Source organism: Lampetra planeri, chromosome 62 (genome assembly GCF_965212315.1).
Source record: "Lampetra planeri chromosome 62, kcLamPlan1.2.h2, whole genome shotgun sequence".
Taxonomy (NCBI): Eukaryota; Metazoa; Chordata; class Hyperoartia; order Petromyzontiformes; family Petromyzontidae; genus Lampetra; species Lampetra planeri.
Genome location: NC_136168.1, coordinates 4448011 through 4470002, shown reverse-complemented (window position 1 = coordinate 4470002; position 21992 = coordinate 4448011). Strand labels below are relative to the sequence as shown.

The 21992-nt window shown below is 45.6% G+C and overlaps 1 protein-coding gene, 1 long non-coding RNA gene and 10 other non-coding genes across 12 annotated transcripts in view; all 12 read left to right on the top strand.

The window, feature by feature from the left end:
• The window catches only part of LOC144736716 (uncharacterized), a 501200-nt gene that overhangs the window by 29475 nt on the left and 449733 nt on the right, over nt 1-21992 (top strand). The gene's annotated exons all lie outside the window — the stretch shown is intronic.
• TRNAG-GCC (transfer RNA glycine (anticodon GCC)) lies at nt 681-751 on the top strand. The gene has a single exon. It is a non-coding gene; the product is annotated as a tRNA-Gly (tRNA).
• TRNAG-GCC (transfer RNA glycine (anticodon GCC)) lies at nt 975-1045 on the top strand. The gene has a single exon. It is a non-coding gene; the product is annotated as a tRNA-Gly (tRNA).
• On the top strand, nt 1494-1564 carry TRNAG-GCC (transfer RNA glycine (anticodon GCC)). The gene has a single exon. It is a non-coding gene; the product is annotated as a tRNA-Gly (tRNA).
• Nucleotides 1769-1839, top strand: TRNAG-GCC (transfer RNA glycine (anticodon GCC)). The gene has a single exon. It is a non-coding gene; the product is annotated as a tRNA-Gly (tRNA).
• Nucleotides 2091-2161, top strand: TRNAG-GCC (transfer RNA glycine (anticodon GCC)). Its single transcript has one exon. It is a non-coding gene; the product is annotated as a tRNA-Gly (tRNA).
• Nucleotides 5183-5253, top strand: TRNAG-GCC (transfer RNA glycine (anticodon GCC)). The gene has a single exon. It is a non-coding gene; the product is annotated as a tRNA-Gly (tRNA).
• On the top strand, nt 5870-5940 carry TRNAG-GCC (transfer RNA glycine (anticodon GCC)). The gene has a single exon. It is a non-coding gene; the product is annotated as a tRNA-Gly (tRNA).
• On the top strand, nt 6702-20327 carry ATP5F1B (ATP synthase F1 subunit beta). The gene is made up of 11 exons (XM_078619205.1): nt 6702-6876; nt 8479-8664; nt 10213-10387; nt 11707-11828; nt 13017-13201; nt 14325-14483; nt 15334-15456; nt 16199-16411; nt 17585-17704; nt 18798-18879; nt 20040-20327. The coding sequence occupies exons 1-11, from the start codon at nt 6774-6776 to the stop codon at nt 20144-20146; spliced, it is 1575 nt and encodes a 524-aa protein (XP_078475331.1). The 5' UTR covers nt 6702-6773; the 3' UTR covers nt 20147-20327.
• Nucleotides 11221-11296, top strand: LOC144736741 (small nucleolar RNA SNORD59). Its single transcript, XR_013588814.1, has one exon. It is a non-coding gene; the product is annotated as a small nucleolar RNA SNORD59 (small nucleolar RNA).
• Nucleotides 12220-12294, top strand: LOC144736742 (small nucleolar RNA SNORD59). Its single transcript, XR_013588815.1, has one exon. It is a non-coding gene; the product is annotated as a small nucleolar RNA SNORD59 (small nucleolar RNA).
• On the top strand, nt 14864-14937 carry LOC144736740 (small nucleolar RNA SNORD59). Its single transcript, XR_013588813.1, has one exon. It is a non-coding gene; the product is annotated as a small nucleolar RNA SNORD59 (small nucleolar RNA).

Below are 21992 nucleotides of genomic sequence, written 5' to 3'. Positions count from 1 at the left end.
GGGAGGGGCTGGTCACCCCGTGGTGCCCTTATAAAACTCAACGTTTAACCTACTCACGCCGGCTTGTGCCCGCGCTCACAGTCGGGCATATTTGCGGAATACACCAGGCCGCCGTTGACCCTGGCCATTGACCGAGCAACCCAACGTTACTACCAGCTCCCTCCGCAGGAATGTGTTGTATGTGGGTGAACCTGTGGGCGCGGTGGCAAAGACTTTCAGAATTGTGTAGAAGACATTTTTTAATGTGAAATTAAAATGTCTGATAACTGCACTGAACAAAAGTTGAACCAAACTAAAACCCTCCCCGCTGAGAATTGTTAGTTCGTTGGCAGAATTCCACGCGGGAGTCCCAGTAGTCGATTCCCGGCCAATGCAACGTCTTCAGACTTTGTGCGATATTTTTAACTTTTCGATTATTTTTAATTGCAGTTTTGGCAAAGTAAAATGTAAAATAAAAAAACCATCGTGATCACTGGTGTGTATGAATTCAGCTTCTGTTTAAAATGAATGGGTTTTCAAAACCATGAAACCCGTTATAGTATGTTAATGTTTTAGTTAATCTACGTTTCAGTTGAATTCCAAGGATAGTCCTCTTTCTGCTTTTTACAATATCAAACTTTGGTCTCATCGTTCCTGGGCCATCAACAAAAGTATCTCACGAGAACTTGGAGATGCGTGAAGCATTGGTGGTTCAGTGGCAGAATTCTCGCCTGCCACGCGGGAGGCCCGGGTTCGATTCCCGGCCAATGCAACTTTTCTTTTTTATACTGCGTTGAAATTTTTTTATACTGCGTTGAAACTTTGTTTATACTGCGTTGAAACTTTGTTTATACTGCGTTGAAACTCGAATGTCTGTCAGTTTTCTTCCAAGGATGTTCCTGTGTATGTCTTTTGTTCGGGAAATATTCGAATTTAATTCCATTCATCCCTGGCCGATAACTAAAGTCGCTCAAGAAGTAACGGTAACGCATGAAGCATTGGTGGTTCAGTGGCAGAATTCTCGCCTGCCACGCGGGAGGCCCGGGTTCGATTCCCGGCCAATGCAACTCAACTTTTTTCATATCTACTACGTTAAAACTCCTTTTTTATACTGCGTTGAAACTTATTTTTATACTGCGTTGAAACTTTTTTATACTGCGTTGAAACTTTTTATACTGCGTTGAAACTTTTTTACACTGCGTTGAAACTTTTTTTTATACTGCGTTGAAACTTTTTTTTATACTGCGTTGAAACTTTTTACACTGCGTTGAAACTTTTTTTTTATACTGCGTTGAAACTTTTTTTTACTGCGTTGAAACTTTTATACTGCGTTGAAACTTTTTTTTATACTGCGTTGAAACTTTTTTAAAACTGCGTTGAAACTGATATGTCTGTCAGTGTTCTTCCAAGGATGTTCCTGTGTACGTCTTTTGTTCGGGAAATATTCGATTTTAGTTCCATTCATCCCTGGCCGTTAACTAAAAGTCGCTTAAGAAGGTATGGTACTACGTGGAGCATTGGTGGTTCAGTGGCAGAATTCTCGCCTGCCACGCGGGAGGCCCGGGTTCGATTCCCGGCCAATGCAACTTAACTTTTTATACTGCGTTGAAACTTTTTTTTTACACTGCGTTGAAACTTTTTTTAAACTGCGTTGAAACTGATATGTCTGTCAGTGTTCTTCCAAGGATGTTCCTGTGTACGTCTTTTGTTCGGGAAATATTCGATTTTAGTTCCATTCATCCCTGGCCGTTAACTAAAAGTCGCTTAAGAAGGTATGGTACTACGTGGAGCATTGGTGGTTCAGTGGCAGAATTCTCGCCTGCCACGCGGGAGGCCCGGGTTCGATTCCCGGCCAATGCAACTTAACTTTTTATACTGCGTTGAAACTTTTTTTTTACACTGCGTTGAAACTTTTTTTAAACTGCGTTGAAAGTTTTTTTATACTGCGTTGAAACTTTTTTTTTATATACTGCGTTGAAACTGAAATGTCTATCATTGTTCTTCCAAGGATGTTCCTGTGTATGTCTTTTGTTCGGGAAATATTCGATTTTAGTTCCATTCATCCCTGGCCGGTAACTAAAGTCGCTCAAGAAGTCACGGCAACACATGAAGCATTGGTGGTTCAGTGGCAGAATTCTCGCCTGCCACGCGGGAGGCCCGGGTTCGATTCCCGGCCAATGCAAGCATTTTTTTTATATTAACAAAAAGTAATTCTACATTCCAGCTCTTGGAGTGTAGGGTGTATTAATGTCAGTGATTTTCATAACTACAATTCCGTTTTAAATATATGAGAATACAGAAACAACCAGCTGCCACCTCCAATGCCTGTACAGGTATTTCTTGTACTGTACACTTACTGGATAATTTATCCATGTGCTCCACTTTCTCCCTCTCGGTGTAATTACAAGGCGGTCCCATGCCCCATTCGCACACATTTCAGGTTTTGACATGAACTAATTAAACATGTGGGGGAGTCTTGAATCGGTGGTTTTTTTTTTTGTCCCTGTGCTCTGAAACCATTCTATTATCGTGCAGAATATTTGTCAAATCCTATATACTGTAATACGTGAAGAAAAAGCACGTCCGCAGTATTAGATTGGCAGAAACCATCACGCAAACTCGTAGCGACTTTTGGCTGACCATCGAACAAAGACGGTCACTGCATCGCGCGCTTTCAGATGCGCTTCTGCGTCCGTCTGGAACGCTCTTCCTTCCAATATTAGAAAGCCACTGGAACGATGCACTTTTAAATCAACTAGATTTAAAACTTTTCTTTCGAACAGCTTTTTTGCGTTTAGTTTAACACGTGGTAGGCTTTCGCGACCAATATTATTCATAATCAACGTTTTTGGGTTTAGATCGCGTTATTTATAAATGTGTCGTAACCCTCCATCACCCGACACGGCCAATCAGTAAAAAAGTGTCACGTTGACAAAAGACAATTAGTTCACTGCTTTAGCCCACCGGTGTGTTGAAGCGTGAAACCACAACAATTTACAATTTGAGTACGACATTTCGCTGGTAATTGCATCCAGCATCATCGGGCAATTCGCCAGAATTTTGGCGAATTACCCGATGATGCTGGATGCAATTACCAGCGAAACGTCGTACTCAAATTGTAAATTGTTGTGGTTTCACGCTTCAACACACCGGTGGGCTAAAGCAGTGAACTAATTGTTTTTTGCGTTTAGTTAGTTGTCCTAATTACGTACGGTGCGAAAGAAGTTCATACTGGACATACTGGATTGTGAGAAATGTATCTCCTGTATGTTGAACTTCTTTCACACCGTACGTAGCCAACCGTGCTAATCGGAGGTGCGGGGGAAGGACAACAAACTAAACACAAAAAGTAGTGATAAAGAAATTAGTTTAAAAAAATATTACAACTGTTTGATTTCATGTTGTACACGGTGGTCCAGATGTCTTGTGACCCCGACTTAATTCTCCGAAACTATTTTTAAGCAAGGCTTATTTAAAACATAAATAAATATGCAAAGGTGAATGACATTTTAGGGGGCCATAAATTTCGATTTAAAGCTTTCGTGACTGCAGGGATTCATCTTCTTGGTTCTTTCGGTAAAGTCACGTAGAAGGGAAGTAAAGTCACGTAGAAGGGAAGTAATAAAATAATAAAAATAAAACATTATTTTATTTATTATGTTTTATTTTTATTATTGTATTACTTCCACATCTGAACCACTCTGCAGAGCAGCGTTCTTCACTAATTTCAGAAGGGGGGCCACTTTCGCCGATAAGACATCATCAGTGTGAGTGCCGCCACACCATTTGAAACTATTGGTGGGTTTATGACATCAGCACGATGATGATGATGGAGGGGCGGGGTGGTGTCACTGTGTATTGACGAGGGCCGCCACGTCATGGGCCGCGATAAAGGTCACCAAGGGCCGGCAGAGGCGCACGGGCCTTGTAATGAAGAACCACTGCTGTGGAAACAACGGAGTTCTCGACAAGTCGAGAGCACTCGTACATTTAAACAAAATAACTGCTAGCGATCGTATGGCAAGAGTACCACCAAAGATTTAACTACACTTATTTGGACCATCTTATTTGACAGACAACTATTACAGGTTATTGATAGACAGCCAGTTTTGTTTTGCCATGTTTAGTTTTTTCTTTCTTTTCTCACACTTTTGTTATGTAAGCTAGGCGTAGTCACAAACCGCACCTCTCCATAACAAAGGCTCAGTCTTTTGTTATGCAGTCTATTCTTAGTCTTAAGCCTCACCTTACCATATTAATAAAAAGTGTGCCGTACTTGTCCCTTCCCCTCTTCAACCATTATATATACAGAGTGGTAGCTCTTGGAATCTCACATTTACTTGATACAGCTGTCGTGGCTGTGACGGTTCCACCTGAAGACGGAAGCTTGTGTTGCCTCCGGAACGTCGTGATTTTTATTTTATTTTACTTTTATTAATTTTAATTTTTTACCTACATGACTTTACCGAAAAAACCTAAGAATAAGAGTACCACCCTTGCTTTATTTTACAGGGATAATTCCATCCGGGTAACTGTTGTCCATAGCTCTCCGGTTTAGATATCCAACGGAATGGATCATCGCAGTACTTGGTGTGTTAGCCACAGCTGAAATAATGACTAAACTCTTCCAATGGAGTTTAACACGTTGTAGGGCTCTCGTGACCAATATTCATAATACAGGTTTGTTGGGGGGGGGGTTAGATCGCGTAAATATAAATGCATCATTAAACACACCAATTGGTAAGGTTTGTCATGTAAACGGAACATGCCAATTCGTTACTGGTACAGCACACCGGTGTGTCGGTGAGCAAATCCACGAGTATGACGAGTGCAAATTGTCGCTAGTATGATAATTGGTTTTTACCCTTCTATCTGGCAACAAAACTAACACCTTTTTTTACAAGGAGTCATGTTTGCATAGACCACAATACCTGCAGTCATAATGCAAAAAAAACCATTACTATGATAATGTGCACTGTCCTTGAAGTTGATTGGTCCACACCCGAGACAGCTTTCCTTAGAGCCTAGTCTCACATGGGTTGGACCAGATGACGCCAAAAGGCGCCAAAAAAGGTGTCAGTTTTGTTGCCAGATAAAAGGATAAAAAACAAATTATCATATATGTTACTGGAAAATGAGGTTCAAATGGTTGTCATCAGGCGGAAGCCAGATCTTCCACCAGACTGAGTGGCAAGTGTGCAATGCATTGGTGGTTCAGTGGTAGAATTCTCGCCTGCCACGCGGGAGGCCCGGGTTCGATTCCCGGCCAATGCAACGTGTTTTTATTATATTTTTTTAAGTTCATAATTTGATCAAAGACAATGAATGCTCTTTTTCACGTGTTATGAAGAAGGGTAATTGCCCAAAGTCATCACCTCTATTTCATTTTGAGGCCACAATGTTATTGACAGTGCTTTTTGCATGGCTGCTAACGCATCAGCAATCACCAAGTGACGTTATTTTTCACTTGCATGGGAGAGAGATCACAGACGCACACAGAGATAACAACAATCACAACTGGGCAATGTGCACGAATACTTTTTCGTTTCAAATCTGATTGTAAATAAATAAAAATTAGAGACACGCAGTTTTTTGCGTTGAATCACGTGAGCAAAAGTGGTGCAGGTCGATACTCTTTGGTTCTTTCGGTAAAGTCACGTGGGTATAAAATAAAATAAAAAGGTATACAATTCCACCTGGAGACGGAAGCTTGTGTTGCCTCCGAAACGTCGTGATTTTTATTTTTTATTTTATTTGTATTTTACTTTTATTAATTTTAATATTGTTTTACCTACGTGACTTTACCGAAAGAACCTAAGAATATGAATACTTGCAGTCACGAAAGCTTCAGATCTAGATTGGTGCAGGTTGCTTGAGGCGAGTGTGCAAAGCATTGGTGGTTCAGTGGTAGAATTCTCGCCTGCCACGCGGGAGGCCCGGGTTCGATTCCCGGCCAATGCACACTTTTTTATATAATTTTTTTAAAGAACGCATGTAGTCCTCAATTTTTCCCAGTGTTATACACTTCCACATGCGCTTCCTTTCCCATGTATTTTTCACTTTTTCGTTGCATTTTCTCCGGCAATGTCCATCACTTCTAATCGACGTCAGCCAATTATATGGTGATGCTGCTGGCTGAGTTTGGAGTGGTGCACAAAGCAAAAGTAACACCAAAGGCGGGGTTTGACTTCTATATTTGGGGAGTGGGGGCAGGAGTTCGCTCTCTGCCTCACACGAGGAATTGCAAGAGCATATGATTCATTTTAAAACGTACTTGTAAACTACTGAAAATAAATTAATAAATGTGTCCGGTTTGGGAGGAGCGATGCCCCCCAGACTCCACCCATAAGGAACACAACCCCACTCAAAACATTCGTAAATTATAAACACCGTGGCCTAATAAATAAATAAAAATAGCGATGTTCCGGGCAGGGTCCACGGCGCGAAACGTCATCAATTCATACCACGTGGGGGTTCGGACCGGGGTGGGGGCGGGGTCAAGAGTCAGGCTCGGGCAGGGCTCAACCTCAGGGGGTGTGGCCTAAGCGGAAGTGGGCGGGGCTGTTTTCACAAGGGGGCGTCACTAAAACTTGGAGGAGCGAGGCTCGGCGCGGCTAACGCCGTTAACTCGAGTGGAAGGGGGCGGGGCTATATTTAACGAAGGCGTGGCTAGCGATGAGAAGGGGGGCGGGACTTGCAAGCAAAGGGGGCGTGGCTCCCTTCGTATGGGCGGAGTCAGGGGCGAGGCCACGTGACTTCCCCCCGCGTCTCACCTCGCCTTCGCTCACTCCGCCATGTCGCTTCTCGTGGCTGTGAGGCGCTGCTCTTCGTCCGCCCTGCAGGCGCTGAGCCCGGGGCTCAAGGGGCTCCGCGGTTCCCCGGCCGCGCTCAACAGCCGTGAGTCGCTCTGCACCTCTTTGATTTGAGAGGTTTTTCGTCGTCGAGTTTTGGTGGTTCAACGAGCTACGGGCCCCGCGACGCCCTCCCTCAAGGGCGAAGCGGTCAGGCGAGGACAGGCGGTTAGCCGGCACTAGGCCTCGGTCGTTTGGCATTTCAAAGTTTGCTCCATTTTGCATGCTCCGTTTATATCGCGATAGTTTGTTGATGAGTTTCGAGGTGAAGGTTGGCTTGATGCGAGAGGTTTGGTTGCTGGGCTAGTGGGTGTTAGGAAGTATTGTTGATTCGTCGGCGCGTCGAATGGAGAGGGCGGCCATTTCACTGCGGCTGAGGCGGCGCCTAACTTATTACATTATTTAACAATTGTCTTTCTCGCGGTTAAATGTACAATTATAGGTTTAGCTGTATGACTAGCATTGCTCAAAAGCGTGCATTTTTTGCGATTGAATGATTCAAACATGCAATGTGCACGCAGGCGGTGCCTCATTTTTGTTGAGAACTGTAGTGAAAGTGCGCTTAGCAGTCATTTCACGTGAGCTGATTATAAATAAATACCCACAAAATTAAACTGTAGGTGGCTAAAATACAATCGTTATTTCATCGCGGAGATTCAAATGTCACTCAAGGGGATAGTGACCTCGTCGAGGGTTGACCTCTATGGGTCATAGTCACCCACACCAGTGCAAGGTCAGAGCAAGGTAACGGTGTTGGCCGACTTACAGTGGGAAAATGGCTTAACATCGTAACCGTAATTGTTAAAGTTTTTTTGTAAATTTAAATCTAAATTACATCTACTGCACAAAAGGCGAAGATTCGTCGACTGAAATGTATACGTACGTCGACGAATCGTATACGGCGATGTACATCGATTTGTGATGAAGAATAGGTAATGTTGGATTCGTGTATACATTTTTCAAAATTATACAATATGTATCTAACATTTTAATCCAATTTGCACCTTGAACAGAACTGATACCATAAGAGTCGCGACCCACAATCATGGCAATTCATTCAACCATTACGTAATTATTAGGTAGTAGGAAGGTATTGAAGGGTTAATGGATGAATATGTAATAATCTCGTCTCGCTTGTGAGGAGATTTCTTACTATTTGTGTTAATTATATGGAAGTGCTACTTTTAGGCTTTTGCAACGAACGATACACGGCAAAGGACACGAGACGCACTCAAATATATAGAGTTAGCATATCGACAATGACCAATTATCGTGAATGGAATGTTGCAAATTCATCAAATGTATGGTATGTTGCAAAGTTTAAACCGGCTGTAGGACATTCAGTTAATGAATGCAATTACATAAACATGACAAGGTGATGACAAGGTGATATCCTACTCGTAGTAATAGATTTAATACATCTTCTTGGTTCTTTCGGTAAAGTCACTTAGAAGGGAAGTAATAAAATAATAAAAATAAAACATTACTTCCCTTCTACGTGACTTTACCGAAAGAACCAAGAAGATGAATCCCTGCAGTCACGAAAGCTTTAAATCAAAATTTAGATTTAATACAGGTTTCAATTGTCTCGGCATTTTTTCAACATTTCTTTATTCTCCACCCTCCCTCCTTCCTTGCCCTGCCGCAGGTAGAGAATATGCCGCGGCCCCGCCAGCCAAGGCGGCCACGGCCGTTGTGGCCAGGGGCCGCATCGTGGCGGTGATCGGCGCCGTGGTGGACGTTCAGTTCGATGAGGGCCTCCCGCCCATCCTCAACGCGCTGGAGGTGCAGGGCCGCGACACGCGCCTTGTTCTCGAGGTGGCGCAGCACCTTGGTGAGCCCCCCCCCCCATGCACCACCACCTCCTTCATCCATTGTTACTGCCACCACCACCCCAGCTGGCAGCAGCTGCAATTGTTGCCGCCACCTTCACAACCATCGCCACCACTGTGAGCACCGACTGCCTCAGTCCTTGGTGCCGTTGCCAACTTCTCTCCACCACCATCACAACAGCCGCTGTCACCACCACCACCACCTCCAATATCAGCACCAACTGCTTTCACTATCAGCGGCTACCTCTTCCACTGTCAGCCCTCCACTACCCTCGCCACCGTCACCACCACCTTGGCAATCACGACTTGCCACCACTATCACCTCCGCTATAAACACCACCACTATTTACACCATTGCCATCTCCTCCACGGCTACCACTTCCACCACTGTCACGTCCACCATCACCATTGTCATGATGTGATGATCACAGCACGAAGTGGCTCGTGTTATACAGGGTAATGTTCTGTTTCTCTTTTACCTGCCCTTGAGCCTCACAACTCTCAAAGTGGTGTAGATGAGGAAGCAGGCCTCTATATTATTCAATGACCTTAGAACCAGTAATCACATTCAAATCGCAATCCTCTTGCAAGGGACGGGCACCTTGGGATGAAATGTGAAAAACCATACAAAAGCAATTCCTGGCAGTACACATTAACTTTAAACAAAAACATCCGTTATATTAATAAAAACTTTTGTTATTTTCACCAAAATTCGACGGTTTTTTTTGTTATTCGTGCATTTTTGCACCATTGCCAACCCAGCGATATAGACATTTTACTTTCACCGATTTGTTGCAAACGAAACAAGCGACGACAATAGCATCCTGATATGGGGGTACGGCAATGCAGTCACCAGTTGTGATATGGGGAGCTGTCGCCGCGTGTGACGCTGCTGCTGGCTCATCCGGTTTTATCCAACGTGCTGTTGCCGGCCCACGTGGTTATGCGGCAGAGCAGTGTGAGCAGTCGAGTGAAGGTCACGTCCCACGCAGCGCCCCCCCTCGATCGACAGCTGCGCCTATCCATTGTGCTTTCCTTTAACATTATTAGCCGCAGACGCTCACATCCGGCGATGAACATAAAATATCAACATTCTTCCGAGGCCTGATGTAAACATTATATTTCTGTAGCGGGTTATGCAGATTAAAATAAAACACTCGTGGCAATTAAAGTTCGTGAAATGTTTTACCTCCTGTAATAGCATGAAGGTGGTTGTGTTGACCTATATACACATCTGAAGGTTGTTTCCTGATGTATTTGTGTTTCTTGGATTTCTCATGTTTTTCCCACATGGACCATATTTAATTAAGGAATTTGTCGAACACTACAATGCAGAACTCGCCTGAAAGTCTTGAGACTTGGTGAACCGGTCCATGATAATGAAAGGGCTATCATTCAACGCAGCTGTGTATTACACATCGACGGGAGCAGTGTTGCGGTGGTTAGCGCGCTCCACTGGGGATGCCCATCGTGACACGTCCAGTTAAACGCCGTTATAAATCCGAGATGAACCGAACTTGTGCCGCCTCTGTCCTGGTCGCCGCGTGCAGGTGAGAGCACGGTGCGCACCATCGCCATGGACGGCACGGAGGGGCTGGTGCGCGGGCAGGTGTGCCTGGACACGGGCACTCCCATCCGCATCCCCGTGGGGCCCGAGACCCTGGGACGCATCATGAATGTCATCGGGGAGCCCATCGACGAGAGGGGGCCCATCAGCTCTAAGCAGTGAGTGTCTGCCGCGACAGTGTTGGTTCCGTTTGACGAGACGAGCGCTAAAAATATTGACGGGAATAATTTTTATTTTTCGATTTAAAGCTTTCGTGACTGCAGGGATTCATCTTCTTGGTTCTTTCGGTAAAGTCACGTAGAAGGGAAGTAATAAAATAATAAAAATAAAACAATACAATAATTCTCACGACGTTTCAGCCACAACGCAAGCAGCGGTCCTCAGGTGAAGACCAGGTCTGTACCTGAGGACGGCTGCTTGCGTTGTGCCGGAACGTCGTGATAATTATTTTATTATGTTTTATTTTTATTATTTTATTACTTCTTTTCTACGTGACTTTACCGAAAGAACCAAAAAGATGAATATTTTTTAGTTTAGTCGTCAATGACTGAGATGGTGAAAATGATTGTGCACCATGATGACCGCGACTACTGTCTAAAGGATGACTGACGAAATTAACTAGTTGACTGATGATGTTATTAGGGATTTCAATGCACAGAGGTAGCTCAGACATGGCAAATGTGTGTATATATGTACTGTATGTATGTAGAACGTGTACTTAAATCCACACCTCTGTAGGCAAGTCAATGGAATATGGAATTTCCACCACCAGTTCAGGGCCATTAATGAAAATGAGCCTGGTAGACTGATATTTTTTTTGTATTTGAGGTGGCCGGTTTGCTCGAAGGATGATAGACATTCAAATAGGACTTAGAATCAGAAGCAAACGTTATGATTTTTCAGCACAACCAATGTGTTGGATATATATAATTTAATTTCCTCCGTAATTCTGGGAAGGTGTAAACATCACGCGATGCTGTAGAAGCCTTTCCCTCCGGTGATGAAAAAAATTATGACTTTCGTTCTTCTGAAAGCCATGATGTAATATTTTGTTTAAACTGAGGAGGGTTTGCGCTGGCATTATTTCACTCTTGCTGCAAGCTTTCTTTTACCCACGTATATTTTGTATGAATCTACGATTAGCAATATTGACTACGTACGGTGCAAAATAACATTCTGTGGCTGTCTTTTTGGGTAGTGGTGGCAGAGTGGTTAGCACTGCAGAACAAACCAGGCGACTAAAGTTCGACTCCCGCTCATGGCCAACATTAACGATTATCTGAACCGGTTCCGGGTCTCCCAGAGGTAGAACTCAGTCTTAAATGCGTACCCGGTGCCGTGTGTAAACACCACTGGGGAGACAGAGGTGGCAGGGTGTGATGTCGGCCACCCACCCCTCCTGTGTGCCATGCCGGCCTTCATCGGTGCTCTGTGTTCACGTGTCTGTGTGTGTTCACGTGTGCGTGCTGCGGTGCAGGTTTGCTGCCATCCACGCGGAAGCTCCCGAGTTTGTGGAGATGAGCGTGGAGCAGGAGATCCTGGTGACCGGCATCAAGGTGGTCGATCTGCTGGCCCCGTATGCCAAGGGTGGCAAGATCGGTGAGCCCATTGTGGGTGTGAGGATTGTAAAGCTTGGCTTTGAACTAAACTAAAATATGTTTTCTTTACCAGGTAAGGCCCACTGAGCTATAATATATCTCTACAGCAACCTGGCCACACATGATAGCTCAACGAAGTGGTTTATCACGTGAGAAATTTATAGCATCGATTCCACGACCACCTGCATATTTAGTCAAGGTAGTTAACATCTCGCCACTGTCGCGCCCAATCGGTCATTCGACCTATTCCGGTCGAATGACCGAAGACCCATATTTGTCTGGCATGTGCAGCCATTTGGGTGGTTCTGTCGGAAACTGACTCAATTGGAAGGTTGCTGGTTCAGTTCCCGGTTAGGTGTTCATTCACGTGCGACGTTGCTGCAAACTTCTAACCTCCGATGATGAGAAACATAATGACTTTCGTTCTTCTGAAAGCCGTGATGTTAATTTATTTTTAACTGAGGAGGGTTTTGCAGCTTTTTAATTCGATGCACGTTTTGCTTATCAACTTTCTACGGGAGTGGTTTTCAAATGTCAACACCTCGCATTCATACATGTGTGTTAATGTCTCTTTTTGGCTACGTGTTTGTGTACACATGCCATGCCTATGGAGTTTATCAAATCAGTGCTGTGTTGTGAGAAGTTGGCAGTGGTGGTCATGACTAAAGATCAAATGTGCAATGTCCACCACTAGCTGTCCCATTGTAGGTTTAAGTGGGGGAGAGACTGATTTTGCCATAGTGCCCTTTTATCCAGGAAAGCCACCGAGTCCAGAGACTTATTTTAGGAGGTTCCTGATCATTTTTTGCAGACAAGGTTAATGTTGCTTTGCGTGTTTTTACCCAAGTAATTTGATAATTTGGCCAATTTGGATCTGGACGCTTGCACACATCTGCTGGTGTTAAAATAGTTATGGGATCTTTAACGCCCACTGGGAAGCAGACTGCATGTAATTTTACAGTTAATTACAAAAAAGTTGGTGATTTCTTGCTCATGTCAGCACAGAGGCGGTGCTTAATTCCCACTTAGAATGCAGAGTCAGTGGAAATTCCTTATTCTTGTAGCGGGGGTGGGGGGGTGAGTCTGTTGACCACTCTTTTCCCACCTCGCCATACGTGATGGTGGCAAGTGCACCACCGCTGGTCCCTGCCCGTGCTGCCCCCCTGACACGCGGCGTGACGTGGCGCAGGTCTCTTTGGCGGTGCCGGCGTGGGGAAGACTGTGCTCATCATGGAGCTGATCAACAACGTGGCCAAGGCGCACGGAGGCTACTCCGTGTTTGCCGGCGTCGGGGAGCGCACGCGCGAGGGCAACGATCTCTACCACGAGATGATTGAGTCCGGTGTCATCAACCTCAAGGACACCACCTCCAAGGTGCCGCCCTCCATCCTCCCCTCTCCCCCCACACCAAGCTTGATCAGCTTAGAGGGTACAACTTTAAATACAGTGATCTCTCGTTTATCGCGGTTAATGGGGACCGGAACCCCTCGCGATAGGTGAAAATCCGCGAAGTAGGATTGGCCCCCTAGGAATTTCCGTATATGTGTGTGTGGGTACCAGAATGTTTAAAATATGTATATTTATACTTTATATATATATATATTTTACTTAAATCTATTTAATTATAAAACCTTAATATTATACATTCACTCTCTCTCATACGATACGTATTATGGTGTTCTACACTCACCAATGACAGTAGTATCTTGAGACTTGACTCCAGTAATGACGACGACGACGATGACAATGACGATGACAATGACGACGATGACAGACCTGTGCAGTTCGATGAATGTGATGATGAATGATGATGATGGTGTTACTGCACAGGTATAATGAGGCCTTTAAATCAGTTCGAAAAATCCGCGATGCACTGAGGCCGCGAAACTTGAACCGCGAAGTGGCGAGGGATTACTGTATAGGGGTGGGGGGGGGGGGTAACCAGACAGCAAGTTACACACAAAGCTAAACAGTGAGCAGGACAAGTAAGCGGTTGATTAACCAGTCACCTTGGGTACCCAGAAATTAACTGAGGTAGCTGGTCAAATCGGCTTGTCAACCCGGCAAGGCAAAAACGGGCAGCTATCCAGCGAGCCAGGGACACGCAGACATCCAAGCATTCAAATGGTCACCCAGAAAAAGCAGGCAGGTCGCTAACCAGTCGGCTATATTGCCCAAAGCGAACATCCAGTTATCAAATCAGCCACTCGATCCGCGTAGCTCATAATGACCTAGAAACCAGACGTCGTGTTAAGCCAGCCAAGTTAGCCACCCTGCCAACTACACGACTGAGCAACCCAACTCGCCGGGCGATCGGCCACCCCAATTGCCCAGGCAATCCAGCTAGCCAGGCAACCAGTTGGCCAGACAGCTACTCACCCATTCAGCCATTCACACACCTACCTTCTGCTCATTCACTCGTGCATTCATCACGCGCCCACTACCAGCCCCTGTGATGATGCGATTGCTCACTCTTGTCGCTCGCTGCTCCCTGCAGGTGGCGCTGGTGTACGGGCAGATGAACGAGCCGCCCGGCGCCCGTGCCCGTGTCGCCCTCACGGGGCTCACGGTGGCCGAGTATTTCCGTGACCAGGAGGGCCAGGACGTGCTGCTCTTCATCGACAACATCTTCCGCTTCACACAGGCCGGCTCCGAGGTGCCACGGGAGCCGTGCGGCCCACACACAACTGACGTGACACGGATAATGTAACACAACGTTACGAGCTAATGTTTTGTAACACGCACACGGCTAACTCGAGCAATATAAAGCACCGACAACGATAACGTGAGAATACATAACGTAACTAATACTAACATGAACACAGAAAACATAGCTAAAGTTGCTCAACTAGGAACGAAATATAACCACCATACATCTACAGCCAACCTAATGTCCAAGACAACACCACTCGCATCGCACAACTGACACCACAATAATAAAACACAAGAATATAATTATTTATAACGTCTTTTGGAAACTCGTAATTTTACATTCCAGTTGGGTGCTCCGGTGCCATGTTGCTGTAGAAGCTATTCCCTCCGATGATGAGAAAAATTATGACTTTCGTTCTTCTGAAAGCAGTGATGTTAATTTTCTATAGCTGAGGAGGGTTTAGCAGCGGTGTTATTTCACCCTCTATGCAAGTTTTGCTTTACGTGTTCTGCTGCAGGGATCTCGAATATAAACATCCACATTTCTTTATATTGTGTGTGACACGTGCATGCCTCCGTGTTTAGCTGTGCGTGTACATGTGCTGATGTTTGTACACTCGTGTCCTGTGTTTTTAAATTCCGTCACAGGATTATTAACAACAGCGCAAGACGGCTAATGCAACCAACGACAATATAACACAATAATTAAAGCAAGGGACCCTTCTAAAAGAGAAGTGGGCCACTGATTTCCCTGTGATAATGCAGTGGCTATGGGAAGCTGTTGGTCGGGTAGTCGTGGTGCTTTTGCAAACCTTTTTTTTGTTTCCGCTCCCCCACCCATGGATTGCACGCAGGTGTCTGCTCTTCTTGGGCGTATCCCCTCCGCTGTGGGTTACCAGCCAACGCTCGCCACGGACATGGGCACCATGCAGGAGCGCATCACCACCACCAAGAAGGGCTCCATCACCTCCGTGCAGGTGAGGCGGGGGGATGAGAGAGAGGGTGCTGCGGTGAGGGACGGTCGAATAAGGGGACGAGGAGGATTTGTGTAAGAGTCTGCGTACGGGAGTTGAGACTGGTCCTCTTTACGTGCGCACGTGAATGTGCTCTGCGTATGGTAGGCGTGTTGCAAGTACCTTTGGTATTGGCACCGTTCTTAGAGCACAAAGGCACCTCGGCAAGGTGCGTGCAACATCCCACTTGAGTCTACATGGGGGGCCAATAGACCCGCGTAGACGCCAAGGATGTACACTTGATAATCTCGCCATTTTCATAGCACAGACTCGCAAAGGTGCGATGCTTATGCCTTGTAAGCTTTAAATAACATTTCCGTCTAAAGTCTACTGCAGAACTGGCAGGCTGCGACACATCCCAGACAATGATTGACAGTGAGTTGTCTTTTTTGCCACGTGGGACGATCACCATGTGGCGCTGAACGGTGTTTTAATTTTATAAACTAAAATCGATCCTTCGCCTTCTTGGTGGATAATTAAATCATGGTACATAAGAAATATTTACGAAAATTGCAAAACCATATCTGAACGGTATCTGAAGGATGCTGCAACGTATGAGAAAACCTAAGCAGTTCAAATTATTTCCGAAACCAATTCGCATATCAATCACAGCAGCACGATGACGTAGGGAAGGGTGGGATGAATCGCCAACGCCCGCTGATGATTCACCGTTCCCTCACCCCTCCACCTTGACTCCACCACGCAGGCCATCTACGTGCCGGCTGACGACTTGACCGACCCCGCCCCGGCCACCACCTTCGCTCACTTGGACGCCACGACCGTGCTGTCGCGTGCCATCGCCGAGCTTGGCATCTACCCAGCGGTGGACCCCCTCGACTCCACCTCGCGTATCATGGACCCCAACATTGTGGGCCTGGAGCACTACGAGGTGGCTCGTGGCGTGCAGAAGATCCTCCAGGTGGGTGGCTCCCCCCCCCCCACCTCGCTTGCTCGCTCTGTCCGGCTGTGGTTATGTGGTCAAGCTTAGAGGGACTGATCTTCTTGGTGCTTTCGGTAAAGTCACGTAGAAGGGAAATAATAAAATAATAAAAATAAAACGTAATAAAATAATTCTCACGACGTTTCGGCCACAACGCAAGCAGCCGTCCTCAGGTGAAGAACAGGTCTGTCGGGGAGACAGTGTCTGAATGAAACACCACCACGCTTGGAGCGTATATTTAAGCTGGGTTGGAAGGGGGAGAGCGCCTTGACAAAATAATTTGCATATCAAGAGGAATTTAGCATATTTATGGGAAATGCAGATATGTGATTAGTACTACTTGCGAAATGCGTAGTAGGTGGGCGGGGGGTTTCAAAGTCATATTATGCCCGTGCATTATGCAGGATTAGCAGCATCAAAGGGAGGGGATAGGGGTAGCATTAATAAAGGGAAGGAGTGTTAATAGTATGTAGCTGCAGTAACTAAACAACCACGTAAAAAACTAAAGTACATAGATAGAGGGACTGGTTGACTGAGAGAGAGGGCTTGGCTTAGCTGGTACATGGTGTTACAGCGCATGGCTGGTTTGGTTATGGGATAGGCGAGTGGCTTTTACAACTGCAGAACCCCCCCTACCCCTGGCTCTGCTTGGCATTCAGCCAGGATTAGATGTCTTGCCTCACGGTTTGGTCCTGGCTTTATTTGCTAAACAGCGAGCCCACCCATACCGTGTGGCTCTGATGTCCCAGCGAATATGTTCAGCTACTTCGTCGAGCTGTCATTTGTGGCCAGGTCGCTTCTGAAAGAGAGGCCAAATAGCGCGGTGGGCTTCACCGCGTTAAAATAAACATTTGAGTAATTTGCTTACCTTTCTGATACTTTACACTCCTATGTTTTTGTTTTGTTGTAATTTTCTGACCCGCCCCTACGGGACATTTGTGAAAAAGAGCTTCATAGCTCATCATATTCCTCCGGTATAAATAAAGATTCTGATTCCTAATACACGGGGGGTGGGGGGGGGGGTATGAGCTCTTGCTGGTTACAAAGCCAAGGCTGGCTCTCGCATGGCAAGGGCGAGTTGATTTAGCAGGATAGCTGTTGTACGGTTTTTGGCCGGTCGAAAACGCTCGTTTGATTCTCGTCACTCCTCAGGACTACAAGTCCCTGCAGGACATCATCGCTATCCTGGGTATGGACGAGCTGTCGGAGGAGGACAAACTGACGGTCGCTCGCGCTCGCAAGATCCAGCGCTTCCTGTCGCAGCCCTTCCAGGTGAGGGGGGGGGGCGATTGCTGCCCATCGTGATGGGGGAGGAAACATCCCCCTAAAGATCTACATTAAATAGCTCTTTATTGTATGTGTGTGATTGTAAATATTGTGGCTTGGCTCTCCAACACACCGGTGTGCTGTACTAGTGACGAATTGGCATGTACTGTTTACATGACAACCCTTACTAGTTGGCTGAGGCGGGTTTTAATGACACATTTACGCAATCTAACCCAAAAAACCTCCTGAATATTGGTCGCGAAAGCCTACGTGTTAAACTGATGTGTGTCTGCAAACGATTCAACGGCCGTCTGGAACGTTCTTCCAATAATCGGAAGCCACTGAAGCCGCAATTTAAAAACCAGATTGAAAACTTGTTTTTTTAGAATTACTTTTTGTGTTGAGTTTATCTTTCCCCCGTACCTCCAATGAGCATAGTTGGCTATGGACGGTGCAAAATAGGTTAAACATACATACACTTTCTCCGCGTGTTGCAGCAGTGCTTAGCGCGTTGCTCTGAACGTCGCAACATGGGTTAGATTACTGGCCACAGCAAATGGTCGTGAACACACGTCCTGGTGGGATGCCTCCTCCCCTCACATTCATGAACTCGCACTAACTAGTGCGGTGAAGTATGTTAGAACAACTCCCATGCCATGGCTGTAACATTTACGTGGTTGTGTTAAAAATGGTCGTTGCAAAAAAGTTCAATTTTGTTGGTTATTTGTTATACACTTCATCCATTATCTTTGTTTTCAGTTTTCTGAGTGTTGTATTTTTACCCAATTCTAAAAGTTAATTAAGTGGTCCTGGAAGAAAAAAAACTAGATTTTTTGCATGTATTAACATATCCTGCAGTGTCTCAATTGGAGCACTTTGCAATCCACTTGTGACGATTGCATCATCTCCTCCACAGATGGTCACACAGTGAACCGAAATACTTTTTGTCAGCCCCTTAAGCTGCCTGCTGTCAACACAAAAGCCTAACTCTAGACATCGGGATGTATTGAGTTGTACCAAGTTTGCCAGGACCGCATCGCCCCTGAATTGAGTTGCTTGAGCCCAAGGCTGACGCTATGTACGCGTGCCTCTGTCGCAGGTGGCCGAGGTGTTCACAGGCCACCAGGGCAAGCTGGTGCCTCTCGCGGACACCATCAAGGGATTCAAGATGATCCTCGGAGGTATGACTTCACTGCCTCCCCCCCCCCCCCCGTGTCTGTCTGTCTGGTTTACTCAATTTGTCTCCTTGCCGCACTAGGCAGTCTTGCGCGATGCGTGCGGTTTCTTTAGTCCAGTGCGCGCCGATTTTAGGAATGGCTCATGCCGAGAAAAGGTTGCCTGATGTTATCGTGAAGAGGGAGGTCGTGATGGGTGGACGCGCATGCAGGTCAGAGGGGGGAGGGCAGATAATTGATGGACTTTGGTGTGGCACCCAGAGGCTGGTGAGGAAAGGGGATGACCCCCGTCGTGTGCCGTGTGCCGGCCTTCATCGGTGCTGCTCCCGAACAGCACTTGTCCCAACAACATGTAAAGGCTATATATGGGGAACCTTTTTCTTATCAGTCCCGTGGTGGGAAACTGTAAGAAAGTAATTGGTGTTAGCGTTCCTCATTAAAATTACTTTGCAACAGCTGCACAATCTCGTGTGGGAATTTGGTGGCCGCTTTACCTTGACCCCTGCATCATATTATTTAATTATCAATGTGGTGGCTTTGGCTTGAGCCATAAGTTAATGATTACCAGACTTCATCCTTGACCCTTTTATTACGTGTACTCATTAATGGACAAGACCACCAGCTTACTGTGCGCGATAATGTAGTCTAAGCACAGTTTAGCCAATTCCTGATTTGGAAGCAGCATTAATGTTGTGTGGTCGATTACTCTTTAAAAAAGACATGGCAAATAGCCCGACAGGCCAGGCCCAGCGTGATGCGGCTGATACTGTTATCAAGTCCCATTATCAGGGAGATCTTTTTTCCCCCAACTATATTAGTCAAGTAATTGCACTGTTGAATGAGTTGATTCTGAGTTGATTCATTGATTACTTCATCTGATTGCACAGCTCCAGTGCTTGACCTCGCAGCGAGTTCCGATTGTTACTGGAACACTTTTAATGTTCTTAAAGTTGTATGTATATTCAGGTATTTTAACAAAAATTACGTTTGCAAAGGCCAAGTTTGGGACACACTTTTAAATGCGGTTTGTGTAATAGATATATTTTCAGATTCCTTTTTTCTAAGCCGTGCTCTGAAGATTTCTTGTTTCGTTATCGAGCAAGGCGCCGTATACAAAATAACGATTGCGTAATTGATTGGCACGCGCGTGTATGTGACCCCCACAGGTGAGATGGATCACCTCCCAGAAATCGCGTTCTACATGGTGGGGCCCATTGAGGAGGTTGTCACTAAGGCCGAGAGGTTGGCCGAGGAGCAGCAGCAGGCACTGTAAATTGTCCACTTGGTCCGCCAGCTCTTAATGATTACGCAAAACTCCTCGGGATAGAAAAACAGCTGCACTTGTCACTTGCAATTAGGCACATTTGTACAAATGTGTGTTGGCAGCGCCGCAGTCTCCACAGCCTCTCTGCTTTCGTGTTGTCCAAAAAAATAAAGTTCCCTTTATTGTGAAATTTGTGCGAGTGTTTGTGGGAGCAGTGTGCTGGGGGGGCGGTGGTAGTTTGTGCTGCGAAGAAGGGTCATTGTTGAAACGTTATATAATACAGAGACTCCTCTACTTACAAACATTCTACTTATGAACTATCAGACACAAAGAAGTCCGTCTGTGTGTCCAGTTGGCTATTTGGACAGAGTCGTAAGTTCAATAGATGGCGGTGGTGGCAACTACATCTGCAGAACATGAAGAACCAGTGGCATCTCGATCTTCAGGAGATTATACGACTTGTAAAAGCCATTTTTGTTTAGTGTACATGCCGTACGTGTTTAGAATAGACAGGAATAGTTGGACTTAGGAACAAATTGACTTACGAACAGACTAGGAACCTAACTCATTTGTAAGTCCCTAAGACCACAGTGACGAATATTCAGTTGTATACCTTCTAGTCATTGTAACTTTACAATCTATGACGAAACCCAACAGGCAACCTCTGTTTAAATAGGGCAGGGCGAATGCAAATAGTCCTGGAGAAAAGACTGCTTGTAAGTGGTCGGTGATCGAAGGGTTGCCCCGAGGCGACAACCATCCCCTGTCTGGGTGGGGTTAGAATCGGCCAATTGGAAGCCAACATCTGTGTAGAAAATCAGACCCATGAATCTTCAGTACAGATTATCTTGAAAACACGTTCCTTCGGAGTGGGCAGGTCGGTTGAACAGTGCATTCGTGCGATCCGTGTCACGTGGCGCAAGCTGCGTGGGGTGGTGCGTCACGTGGTGCTGAGCCTGCCCGAAGCGCTCTATGAAATACAAATTGAAGGCGTGGCTATGCACGACAGACAAATAATCCCTGGTGGGCAGTGTGGAACTGTTGTTCCTACCTGTATAAGATTGTCCTTAGGCTACTCTGCAGTGTAAAGCCAATTAGCCCTTTGATTAGATTTTTTTACTTTGCAATAGTTTCACTAAAACATTTTGAGTAGCTTCAAAAAGTGTCTGAATTTTAATGTTGTAGATGGGGCCCCCAACAACCCATATTAGACCCTAGCTGCCACTGGCAAAAGCACATGTTGACAAATATCCATTTTCAATGAGATTTTTAAGGCATTTTCTTTTACAAAATGCAAACAACCAAAGTCATGTTTTAGAAAATAAAATCGCACTATATTCCCATGCAGAAACAATGTACAGCCTTGGATGATAGAGACGCGGATAAATAATGTACACCTGGTTAACTTTGCACTCGCAATGTCCGCTTTCATGAGCGTTAAGGACCAGGTCGCAACTTTGGAGTAGCTCAAAGATAACATCTCTTCTGGTATGGAATACATGCATAGAATTGTCGGAAGCAATGTTTTGGCGATTCATACATGTTGGATGTCATGGGTTCACGTGTTTAGGTTGCCGTGTTGCTTTCACGATACAATGGCAATGTTCACGACACGGCAATTGTCACGAGATCACTTTTCCCAGACTTTGAAAATACATTTCCCACCTTTAAATGTTCTGCTTTTGTGCTTAGCACTTCCAGTCTGTCTCGAGATCACCATATTATTTGGCGACTGCGTTAGCCGTGGTGCACAAATAACAATATACTCAACGGTCAATAAATGCATTTAAAAGGAAAAATATAAAGGTGATATTTCAGGCAATGGCTCTTCACAAGCCACGATCTCTGGCCTCTG

Excerpts from the sequence above, each read along its gene's own strand:
- ATP5F1B (XM_078619205.1), top strand. The coding sequence starts at position 6,774 with ATGTCGCTTCTCGTGGCTGTGAGGCGCTGCTCTTCGTCCGCCCTGCAG. Across the intron at positions 16,412-17,584 it reads GCGTGCAGAAGATCCTCCAG|GACTACAAGTCCCTGCAGGA; the intron begins GTGGGTGGCTCC and ends GTCACTCCTCAG. Across the intron at positions 18,880-20,039 it reads ATTCAAGATGATCCTCGGAG|GTGAGATGGATCACCTCCCA; the intron begins GTATGACTTCAC and ends TGACCCCCACAG.